Source organism: Brassica rapa, chromosome A10, assembly GCF_000309985.2.
Source record: "Brassica rapa cultivar Chiifu-401-42 chromosome A10, CAAS_Brap_v3.01, whole genome shotgun sequence".
Taxonomy (NCBI): domain Eukaryota; kingdom Viridiplantae; phylum Streptophyta; class Magnoliopsida; order Brassicales; family Brassicaceae; genus Brassica; species Brassica rapa.
Genome location: NC_024804.2, coordinates 9,669,373 through 9,682,001, shown reverse-complemented (window position 1 = coordinate 9,682,001; position 12,629 = coordinate 9,669,373). Strand labels below are relative to the sequence as shown.

Here is a 12,629-nt window from a genome sequence, read left to right as displayed (position 1 = left end):
ATATTTATTATTGAGAATTCATACTCATAAGATAAACTCAAAATTTCTAATGTGCGACTTTTTGAATGCAAATTTCAAAATTAAAATATTAAGGTTTAAATACTTTTTCAATAAAAATTTAGAAATTATCATATTTAAGTATTTTTATATGTTATATAGTTTGATTTTAAACTATATTAATATATAATATGAATGTTTAGTAAATAATACTTCATATTCATACGATTTATGATCATTTATATCTTGTTATTACCAAAAAAGTTAAATCATTGATCACAAAATCTTAATGTGAAACATTTAACATTTTTAGTAATTTATAGTCTTTTAAAAAAATTCAAAATATAATATATATAATAAAAAGAGCTAGACACAAAAAAATATTATCAAATATTTATTATTCATAATCATTAATTGTCATATATATGTTAATCATATTAAGTCATTCCGTAGTTTTTATTTAAGAAAAATGCGAAAATATTATTTTGTACACTATTTATCAATTTTAACAGTTAGTTTAATATAAAAAGATGGACCAACCTATTTCTCTAAAAATTCTGAATTTCATTTTCATGGTGACACGTGGCTACAAAACAATATTGTAATGTTTCTCAATTAATATGTAAGGGATATTTTTTGAATGAATGTTAGTTTTATTTAATCCAAAAAAACTTTTTTACAAATGATGCATCTTGTATCTTAATGTGGGGGAAAATATAAATTTATATGAAGATACTGCTTAGATCACGATGACGAAGAGACGACGTCGTACGTGTTTATAAGATGAAATGAATAGAGACCATTTTGTGGTATGGTACTCACTAACGACTATTATCGTTGTTATTTTATTTTCGAAACTATATACATTGGAATGATATAATTAGTTATTCTTTTTGAAGAAAAGAGAATATAATTAGTTATGATCCCTGGGGTTATGATACAATAACTCTCCACTAGTTCCAAAACGCACTCCAAGAGAAGAAGAGAAGAGACAAACACAAGACAAAACATCAATGGTGCTCCCCGATCACTAATCTTACCTCCATGTACGCACCTTTTGCAAAAAGAGGGGTTCAATGTACCTTCTTTTACAAATATATTTAGTAATATATACTCCTCCGTTCCACAAATATATGTTTTTTAGTATTTTCACACATATTAAGAAAACACATTAAACTATCATAATAAATGTATCGTTTTATGTAATTTTCAATTTTCAATAACTTCTAACCAATAGCAATTTAATAAAATCAATTAATTTTCTTGAAATTTACAAATTTTTCATAGAAACACACAAAATACATCTTTGTGAAATAAAATTTTTTTCTAAAAAGTCTATCATTAAAGAACGGAGGGGGTACTTTTTATTTTGACCAAAAAACATATTTATAATATATACTCATGAAAAACATCATTGATTTTTTAATTTATTAGGCTTCTATATGATATAAATAAAGTGTATATGAAAAAGAAAAAAAGTAGATTGAAATACTATGATTAAAATTGATAATGAGTACATAAATTTAAAGAACAAAGTTTTCAACAGATTATTTTTAATTAGTGAAGATAGTTTCCGAGCCAGAAAAATGGCATTCGTTGCAATATATCTGGAAACGATTCAACTATTTAAGGAATGTTTTTCCAAGGCTAAGATATATCATTCATATCCCGAAGATTCAAAATACAAGGGTATGCAATCTTGTACGCGGTGTTCGCAATCAATCCTGCTATTTCGTATTTATGAATGTAGAGTCCTATGTTTGGTTACCAGAGTCTTAATAGAGCATGTTTATGTTGATGACAAAAAAAGTTCTTTAAACATAATTTATTGTTAAAAAAAATTACCCTTTGCAAAAATGGAGTTTATTTATATAAGTATATATATTAGACCATCTCCATTTCTTTTTGATCATCTCCATTATTGTTTTTGACCATCAAAACCACAACAGGAATTGCAAATGAGGGAGGGATGGGGACATATCTTGGTATTTCTGAGGATATTAGTGGGTTGAAAAGAAAATTGTTTGCCTTCTTGAAGGAACGGTTGCAAAATCGCGTAAATGGGTGGACGTGACGTTGGCTAACAAAGGGAAGAAAGGAAGTACTCATAAAGTCTATCTTACTGGTCTTCCTACTTATGTGATGTCAACCCTGCTACTATCATTAGAGACCTGTGAAAACTTAGCTAGTGCCATTGCACAGTTCTGGTAGAGCTCGAACCTTCTTAAAAGGGGTATACATTGTGTAAAATGGGAAGATCTATGCAAACCAAGAGAGGAGGGAGGAATTGGATCCAGAATGATCCATGAATTCAACATAGCCCTACTAGTCAAACAATTATGGCGCTTGGTACAAAACCCAGATTCTTTGGTAGCTAGAGTTCTGAGAGAAAAATACTTCAGAAGTAGCACACCTTTGCGGCTTAACACATTAGATAGACCCTCATGTGGATGGACAAGTATAATGGCAGCAAAACCATTGATGATGTTGGGGATCAGACAGAAGGTTTACTCCGGAAATGAAATTAGAAATTGGGAAGACCATTGGATACCAACAATACCTGCAAAACCAGCTAGACCAATAGCACCGGTAGTACATCCAATGATGTCAGCTCACGAATTTATGATAGAGGAGCCAAAAACATGGAACTCGGAGATGCTTGAAAATTACGTACACCCGGACGACATCCTTCTTGTTCAATCTTTGGCCATAAGCCAATGACATCAGCGGGATAAATATTGATGGAGCTTTACTAAGAATGAGATGTACACTATTAAATTGGGATATTGGGTAGCCAGGAACATCCTCAACAGAGAGGCAGTGGAAACCCATGAAGAACCGAGCATCACAAAACTCCAAGCCTTTACTTGGAAGATACAAGCTCCACTAAAACCAAAACATTTCATCTGGCAAACGATCTCTGGATAATTAGCAATAAGAAAAAATCTAACACATCGTCACATGCGATGCGACAATCATTGTCCCAGATGTGGAGCAGATGATGAAACCATAAATCATGCCATCTTCGAGTGTCCCCCAGCATTACAAACATGGGCACATGCAGCAACCACAGCCCCACCACCAATGTTCCGTACCACGAGTCATTATGCGAACATTGACTATCTTTTTTGGAGGAAAAATGACATAGAAGACCCTGATTTGGATAAAGAACCATATCCCTGGATTATGTGGTATATTTGGAAAGCAAGGAATGATAAACTTTTCAGAGGAATAGACAAAGACCCCTTGGAAACTATCCGACATGCTGAATCAGAATGCCATGCTTGGTTTGAAGCAAACAACAAACAAGAGGAACAAACAATTAGAATAACCCCAGAGCAGATAACAAATTCAGAGAGAAGTCTAATAGATGGTTCATGGACACAATACACATTCTTTAGTGGTTATGGATGGACATGGAAAATCTCAGGAGGAACGACTCAGCTATTGGGAACAAGGAACCAACGCCGAAGAATCTCACCACTTCATTCGGAGCTTGAGGCCCTTTTATGGGCGATGGAGTGCATGCTTCAACTATCGACGTGTCAGGCTCTTGGCACCGATTGTAAGGATCTCATCTCAATGATTCAAGACCCAGGAGCATGACTCAACTTCTCCACTGAACTAGATGAGCTGCAGAAGCTGAAGAGAAAATTCTCAGAGTTCTCGATTGTTTTTATTCCTCTAACTGAAAATGTATCGTCTGATTTATTAGCTAAGATAACGAAATCCTTTCATATGAACCTGTATTATATTGGTTGTTCTTTTCCGGTCTGGTTCTCTAGACCACCTCAAGCTTGAGCTAAGATCAGCCGTTCGATGTCCAAAAAAAAAGAAAACCATCTCCATTATTGTTTCTGTTTTTAATTCTAAAAATAGAGTACTCTAAAATAGACAAGGGGGTTTGTTCCAATAATTCTCTTTATTTTTAATCCCAAAAAAATATTCTAAATATTTTCATTTTCTATTCGTTTATTAATTTATTGTATAATCCATAACTTTTAAAATGTTAAAATTTTATCTTTTTGTTTTATCTTGTTTAGCCCTTACTATCATTAATGTATCTCTCCACAGATGATCAATTAACGCATTTTAAAGTGAGCAATGAACTTCTTTGTCTTTGATTTTCTGTACAGAGTAAACAATTCTTGGAATACTTTTTTTATACAACCTCCGTTTCAAATTGTATACTGTTTTAAAAAGTTTATGATGTTTCAAAATATATGATGTTTTGAGATTTTAAGATTAACTTTAACTTTATTGGAAACTGTTCAACCAATAATATTTTGAGGTTTTTATTATAATTGGTTGAATGATTTTAAAATTATATCTTTAAAAGGTTTTTAGAAAAAATGTAATTTTCTTAATCTTTGTGGACTAAGCCAAAACATCATATATTATGAACGGATGGAGTATAATTTTATTAATTTAATAATATTTAAATGTACAAAGTTATATTAATATATAAATTTATTTAGATAAAATGAAATATATAAAAAGTGAAGGATCATTGAAAATTTAATTCTAAAATATAGTAAATGAATAATTTTACTCTATATTTGAAGTAATATTTTTATCCCTCTATATGTGTGGCGTACAATTGTAAATGATTTAATCTATAAAAAAACATTTAGTGAGAAAAATACATTATGCTTTTACGATGAATAAAATAACAAAATCAAAAATTTAAAATATTTCCTTACATGACATGTACTTGAAAAAATAAAAGACAACATCAAGTGTCATAAAAAGATTTCTAGCTAGTTGAAGATTTGTATCAACAATGATTGGCTAATTATCTAAGATAGGCTATTTTTTGTATATGTATTTTTTTCTAATAGGTTGATTCTTAGTTTTAATTAAAGTAAAAGTAAAAGCAATGAAAAGAGTATTCTTTTTTTTTTTGGTAAGCATGAAAAGAGTATTCTAAAACGATCAAAAAGAGAGGAATAAATTAGGAATATGAATACGAAAAAGATGGGTATCTATATATAAAAGAATACAGCTGGAGAGATGTTTGTGCTTTTACACATAAAGAAACTGCCTCGTAACTAGACAACATTTACTTTAATTTAGCACAACTTTATTTTTGCGTTTGGACATAGCTAAATTTGTTGATGACAGTTTACAAATTGGGAAATTAGGTCAAATAACCAAAAAAAAACCACACAATTTCACTAACTACCCAAAATCACTATCTCTTTCTTATTTTCTTTGCTTATCTCTTTTTACCTTCTTTCTACAAATTTAATTTCCCTGTTTCTTTTATTATTTGTCAAATAAATCCTAGAATATTTGTTTTATAAGAAACTCTATCAAAATAACATTTGAAATCTGATATTTATATAGTTCTTTTTGTCAAAAATTTGTATACCACATATATAAGTCATATGACGAGTACATTTGCTTGAAACTTTTTTTGTTGGCACATGTGAGAAACGTTTATGGAGAAACGAAAAAAAAATGTTTGAAACCCAAAATTATTATCATATATAATGTCTTTTATGCCACTGATTGGGTTTTTGATGGCGCACCATTAAGTAGTTCTTTATACATTTAATAGTTCTTTCTCTGCATGTGTATTACTATTTTAGAACTTTGTGATTTCTGCATTCACATAATAAATAGTGATTTCTAAGAGTGGGTATAATGTGGTAATCTTTTTCTGTTCAATGATTAGGTTTTCTCTATATTAACATTTTCTAATTTCGTATTCACTTCATAACTAATTTGAAATTTGGTGTTTTATTATTTGTTGAAACTCATATACTAAATACCGGAGATGCTTTAAAGTATCAATACTATTAAATCTAGATCATGCCCTGTTGATATTAGTTGTGTCCAACTAATTATTTACATGTTTTACTCTTCCAAAAAGGAAAAAAAAATAACTTCTTAATTTATGTAGCATCTAATATTATAGTTTTAAAAGTTAAAAACATAACTAATTATCTGATGTAAAAAAATCTATTTCTTTGGGTAGTGGGCTATTTGACAACCGCATATAACTTTTGAAATTAACATCAATACTATTAAATCTGGATCATGCCCTGTTGATATTAGTTGTGTCCAACTAATTATTTACATGTTTTACTCTTCCAAAAAGGAAAAAATAACTTCTTAATTTATGTAGCATCTAATATTATGGTTTTAAAAGTTTAAAACATAACTACTTATCTGATGTAAAAAAATGTAACTCCCTATTTCTTTGGGTAGTGGGCTATTTGACAACGGCATATAACTTTTGAAATTACCATCAATACTATTAAATCTGGATCATGCCCTGTTGATATTAGTCGTGTCCAACTATTTTAATACAATTACTAGATTTTGATCTGCCCTTTAAAAGGCAGGTATATTTTTGTTTTAATTTTTTTTTAAATTTAATTTTTATATTTGTATTTGTTTTTGTAATCATATTTGTGTTTTTCTTTCTAATCATATTTGTGTATAAATCGTAATCAAAACCTATTTTATAAAATAATAACAATTTAAAAGTTGATCCGGCGTTTGCTCGGTTCTTTATAATCATATGTCCGTATACCCGTTTCGTTGTAATCATATTTGTATGTTCTACATCTTGACCCGCGGGTATAATGTTGGTTTGTAATTTTTTGTTTTTTATGTTTTTGTAAATATGTAACATTTTTCTGTAATTTTTTTTTATATGTTAAAGAAATATAATTTATATACAGTTATATAACGTAGGGTTATCTTAACGTAGTGGTTAGATAACCATATTTCGAAATTGAGATGAAAATAATCTATTTGATTCCTGAAATGTTTTTTTTTGTTAAATAAATACTCCGAATTTAAATTAGATATGGTCATATATTTAGGTACAAATAGGAGTAAAGAAAAAATACAAAAATATAATTACCCTTTTGAATAAAGAAAAGCATATACGTGATATTATTTTTTGGGATAAATATTGAAGTTCCTACAATTATGGAGTAATATATATATCAAGTTTTATATTTAGAAGCAGTGTGACGATTCCATGTGGTATTTAGAAGGTGGTTATTATTATTATTATTATTATTATTTGACGTCGAATGGTGGTTATTATTAAAAGTGGGTTTGTATTTGGGTTGTATATGTATTTTTATTAATGATTGTATGTAGAATAGTTGATCATCATCAAAGGAATATTTCACGAAGGCTATATATCCACGTGAATAATATTATACCTCTCAATTTTTAATAGTATAAGTACATTACGGTTAGTTCTAATAAAAGGGAATATTACGGTTGCATTAAATTCGTTATTAGTGGAAGTGGTTAATTTAGATGCAGTTATAATATATACTAGGTTAAGATCCGCGTAAGACATTATATATATAAATAATTATATATATTATATATTTTTACATGAAATAATAAATATATATTTAATAATTAAAAGTCATTAACTATTACATATATAATTAAATTAGTGCGAAAATAAAATTAAATCAATTTTACTAATCCAAACAATTTTTTATTTGATATGATATATAATTAAATTTTAAATGATATTAACATATATATTAAATTTTTTATATTAATATCTATTAAATGATTCTTTCTGAACTTGGCGCACCCCCTCCATAAAAAAAACATTACACATCCTATTCAATTCCCAAATACAGTCATTAAGAATAATAAAGATTGAATAAGATATGGTAGAATATATAACTGCTTGTATTAACTGAAATCTTCCAACGAAAGACAAGTGCCTCACTTGTCCAGGAGTTAAACCTAGCTCCAATCTTGTCCAGTAGTGGCTGAAAGTCAGACTTCTTCGTCTTCTTGGAGGATATATAAACTCCAAGATATCTAATCGGGAGAGATCCCTGAGGTCTCTCCCTGAGAAATACCAATTGCCTCTGCCGAATCTCTACACCTCTCGTTACTGCCTCCGTCCAGCAAAAGCTCTGTTTTTCTTCTGTTAATACTCAGACCTGAAACTGATTTAAATTCCTCCAAAATTTGAAGTATTCCTCTAAAAAATTCTTCTTCGAAGAACATTAACACATCGTCAACAAATTTTGTGACTAAGGGAGCTCCACACTCAAGATGTAATCTGAAGACCCAATTCATTGCTCTTTTATCCAAAATCTTTGACAAAACATCCATTGCCATAACAAAAAGCAAAGACAAAATCGAATCATGTTGCATTAATCACGTACGGCCGTGTAAATAACCATTGAGTTCTCCATTAACCACAATGTTGTAGGATGTAGTCATGTAACACTCGCAGCTACTTAACAAACTTGGGCGGTAGATCAAGGGCAATAAGAGTATTAGTTACAAATTCCAGGCTCAGTTTGTCGTAAGCCTTAGAGAAATCGATCTTCAAGCAGCCTCTTCTAGTAGGGCTATGAGTATGAAAGTCATTCACTAGCTCTGATGACAAAATCACGTTTTCACATAGAAGTCTATCCTGTACAAAACCAACTTGGTCTCTCTGCATTACCTCTGCAATGAACAGCTTCATCTTCTTTTTCAAAATCCTTGCAATGACCTTGTATATCGTTGAGCATAATGAGATTAGCCTAAACAGAGTAAGCCTGTCAGCTCCTATAATCTTTGGGATTAGAAAATCGCATTAGCATTAAATTTTTTAACATTTTCCTGAAACAAAAAAAAACTCCCTTACTGCTGCAATTGTATCTACTCCTACAACTTCCAAAGCTTCCCAATAGAACTCTACTGCAAACCCATCTGGGCATGGAGCCTTGTTCTTTGGCATACCACGGAATACATCACTGATATCCTCCTATGATGAAATTTTAATAAGCTCCACATCCACCTCCGCCGTACATCTAAACCCATAGATCCTGAATTTCTTTAATTGTCATCGTATTCACCTGCTCATCCACAGTACCCAACGGATTCTGAAAGTACAATTTCTTTGATTTGTAGGGGATTGTTAACTCTCTGATTTGTAGCATCCATCAAGTAATTAATGGCATTTCTAATCTGATATGCTATCAGAGCTTTGTGAAAGAACCATGTGTTTGCATCTCCACACGTGAGCCATCTAATGCGAGCTTTCTTATTGAAGAATATAGCTTGTGCAGGCTCAAAGAAAAGCCATTTCTTACGAATACAAAATCCTCTAAGCAGAGACTCAGTCGATGTAGTAAGTATCTGCTCCTAAACATCCTTTAACGCATGCATAGCTTTACTTGCCTTCGGCTGGATATTCCCAAAACCTTCTTTATTCAATTTACGACAAAACTTTTTCACCTTTTTAAGACGCTAGCCTAGGGTAAATTATTTCGAGCCAACCTGCAGTTCCTCTTCCCAAGTTGATTTCATTTCTGACATGAAGTGAGGGTGTGTTTCTATAAAAGAAAAATATTTGAAGGTAGACTTCCTTCATACTTCTTCCGTGGAGAAATCTACAACACATGGAGAATGATCAGAGTCCCCCGGAGCTTCAAAAGAACCAACTGCTTCTCGATAAACCTCTCACCATATATCATCATTTGATAGCGTTCTGTCAAGCTTTCTAATAATCGGGACCTGGTCTTTTATTAGTCCACGAGTAAAAAACACCTCTAATTATTTTTGATAACTTAGGAGTAGATCACAGACACAAACAGACCCAGACTAATTTTTTGGCGGTGTGTGACCTCCGGGTAGACTCGCATATCGGATTTGTAAATAGGCCAAAGCAAGAATCCATATCTGTGTAAGGTGTCCAGAGACAACCGTGCAGTAGTTCTCTACGGCAGAGTTCCAACTCTCACCCTGCGTGTAGGAAGAAGTTCATTATTACCATTGGACGACAATGTTCTGGACCGGAATCCTATATTTTAATTTAAAATCTTTTATATAACCAGAAATCCTGAGCTACCGTATTATCATGGTCATATAAAATGTCACAGAGGCTAATTATAAGCTGAACTAATAAGGTTAAGCCAGCTAGTTAGATGAGTGGCTCACTTACGTCATATTCTGAGTCATATTTCAAATATATATGGTATTGTTAGGTGTTTCAAAAAAAAAAGTGTTTCAAAAACAAAATGGTCTTGTTTGGAAAAATAATTCAAGTGAAGTTTACGACGAGAAAAAATAGTTTACACACCCCGGTTACAGTTGCACTCAATTATTTGTGTTCAAACGGGGAACCTAACCACCATTCATAGCCTAAAATCTTGCAGAAAATTGGACACATGCCATGACAACACTGAGGAAAGGATCTTTTGCTTTCAAAGTGAATGCGTTTTATGCAAATGAAGGACGTTGGTATTGCATTTACGCAAGTACATTGGTGGGTTTCATTATTCCTTTTGTGAAGTTAAAGAAAGAAGGTTGTAGAGGAACGACAACAACAACGTGGACCACATTCCAAACTTAACCGGGGCTGGACCACCAACGTGTCACGTGGTCCCGGTTCATATTTTTACCGAAAACGGCAGCTTCATTACGTATTGAAGTAGTCCCATGTGTCGCACCACACCGTCACGTATCAAAGAAGCAGTAGAGAGGACGCAATCGAACATAAAAGTACAACGATTCCAAGTTTTGTCCGGTTTAAGAGCTGACTCATGTAATACCAAGGATCAACATGATTTTAAGAAAAGCTTCAATAAACAAAAACCGAACCATAGGGCTTAGAGGAATAACCCAACATGTATTTGCAGATGAAACTATGCTTTCAAGTAGACAAAACAAAAGCAGTTCAAAGGAACAAAGGTAAGGTTTTCAAAGATGAAACGAGAGACAAGATGGTGAAGGAAGTAAAACAAGGCTACACGAGGATCAGTTTATCTTTGCGTTTGTGAAGTCCATCTCTGGATGCTGCATGTAAAGAATCGAAAAGAAGAACACCGTTCAGTATAAAGAAAAGACAAGTGTGATGAGAACCGAAGATACACATGTTTCAGGGGGATGTGTTTGTTTACCTGAGACATGAATTTCTTGAGAATGTCTTGCTTCTGTAGCTCGTCGCTTGTTGGAAGACCCATCTGCTTTTGCCTTTGATCAAACTAGAGATACCAAGAACAAGAAAAAGAAGCTTCAGTGTCACAAAAGGAAATGAACAAAACACTTGAAGAAGGGATTAGATAAAGACAAAAGTTACCATCATTTTCTCAACAGTGGAGCGAGTTTCAGGGTCAAGGTCAGCTAGTTTACTGTTCTCTGGTTCAACTTTCTGGGTATCGATTTCAGGTTCACCTTTCACACAGCATTTCCACCACTCCATCTGATCTTGCTTAGTCAACAAAATGGATATCATCTTCTGATCCTCTGCAAACAAAGTAGCATTGAGAGAATTATATTGCCTACCAAAAAAATAAAGTCATCAGTCTTATACCACTGAGAGAATTATACCGATATTCCAGTAACAGTCATCAGGCTTCACAGGTCGGTAGAGCTCTCCCTATAATACCATTTGACAGATTGCAAATTTTAGCAGAAGGGATGGAATTAAAAAAGTTTATATGATAAGACAATAGCAGATGAACTTACATCGATGATTGGATCCTGCCCTTTGAGACCAAGCTTAAGACGGTTCTTCTTAATCTCACAAACAACAGAGCGTGCTTTAGTGCCAGTAGGCACTGGAATATTAACTGTGACCTCCTGGAGAGTCTGGACCCATGAGTAGTTCTCAAGATCAGTTCCATTACCTTTGTTAGGAACTGCATAGATTAGAAACAAAACACAAATTTAACTCCACCGAACAAGAGAAAAGCGATGCTCATCAAATACACTTAGTAGACAAGAGAGACATCAATGTTCCAGAACTCAAAAATTTCCTCCTCAAGTGGTTGATATTAACACTGGTGATAGGTGAACACTGATGATGGATCGACTAAACAGTTCACTGGTTCAAGCTAAAGACTCCTCTCCAAGGATCATAGTCGTTTTATACAAGTTGACACAAGAATGATATAACACATGATAAAGAACTAAAAAATACTGATGATGCCTTGATACCTAAGAAGAGCAAGTTCATTGATTCAAACGCTAAAACTCCTCTCCAATATCATATGATCAAGACCAATGAACACACAAATGTGAAAAGATCTCTTCTTTAAAAGAAAAAGATTTGATATTTACCAATGGGACCATCTTTCTTATCTTCCAAAGGCTTTGAGCTTGACGCAGCCATGGTGGGCTTCACACTGTCCTTCACCTCAACAGGATCAGCAGGCTTCTTCTCAACACTCTCCTTCTCCGCTTTATTCAATTTCTCCTTGGCTGCCCTTACCACGGCGGCGATCTCCTCCTCCGCGGAGGGTTTCTTGAGGTAATCGCTCTGTTCGCCGAGAAAGTCGAACACTTTCTGCAAGAAACCTAATGGGTCGGAAGAATCGAAGGTCGCCCTGAACGGCAGCATCGAGGGTCGGCTGCTGCTTTCCTCTTCAACCTCTGAGATGATCGCCATGCTGGGGTTTTGCTCTGCTTGCCCCAAATCGAGACGGTTCCAGAATTATTATTGTCCAGCTTTTTTCTTTTACTTCACACTGCTAATTACTAATAGGCAAAACGAAAGAAAAAAAAGAAGCTAAAGTAAATAATTTTTAGCTAGGATGCATTTAAAATGATAGTTTTGTATATGTTTGTTTCACTGAGACATTATTTATTCAAACGACTAATTCTATTAATCAAACTTGCGGAATCTTTAGAAT

The 12,629-nt window shown here is 32.9% G+C and overlaps 1 protein-coding gene across 1 annotated transcript; it reads right to left on the bottom strand.

The window, feature by feature from the left end:
* Positions 1 to 10,559: 10,559 nt before the first annotated feature.
* On the bottom strand, positions 10,560 to 12,471 carry LOC103844816 (protein BOBBER 1). The gene is made up of 6 exons (XM_009121636.2): positions 12,058 to 12,471; positions 11,464 to 11,636; positions 11,326 to 11,374; positions 11,075 to 11,241; positions 10,896 to 10,979; positions 10,560 to 10,791 (listed from the first exon to the last, which is right to left on the bottom strand). Exons 1-6 carry the CDS (start codon positions 12,383 to 12,385, stop codon positions 10,753 to 10,755), a joined length of 840 nt encoding a protein of 279 aa, XP_009119884.2. The 5' UTR covers positions 12,386 to 12,471; the 3' UTR covers positions 10,560 to 10,752.
* Positions 12,472 to 12,629: the final 158 nt, after the last annotated feature.

Coding starts and splice junctions, on each gene's coding strand:
- LOC103844816 (XM_009121636.2), bottom strand. CDS start 12,385: ATGGCGATCATCTCAGAGGTTGAAGAGGAAAGCAGCAGCCGACCCTCG. Junction 11,637..12,057: donor TAAGAAAGATGGTCCCATTG/GTAAATATCAAA, acceptor TAATCTATGCAG/TTCCTAACAAAGGTAATGGA. Junction 11,242..11,325: donor TGACTGTTACTGGAATATCG/GTATAATTCTCT, acceptor CTTTGTTTGCAG/AGGATCAGAAGATGATATCC.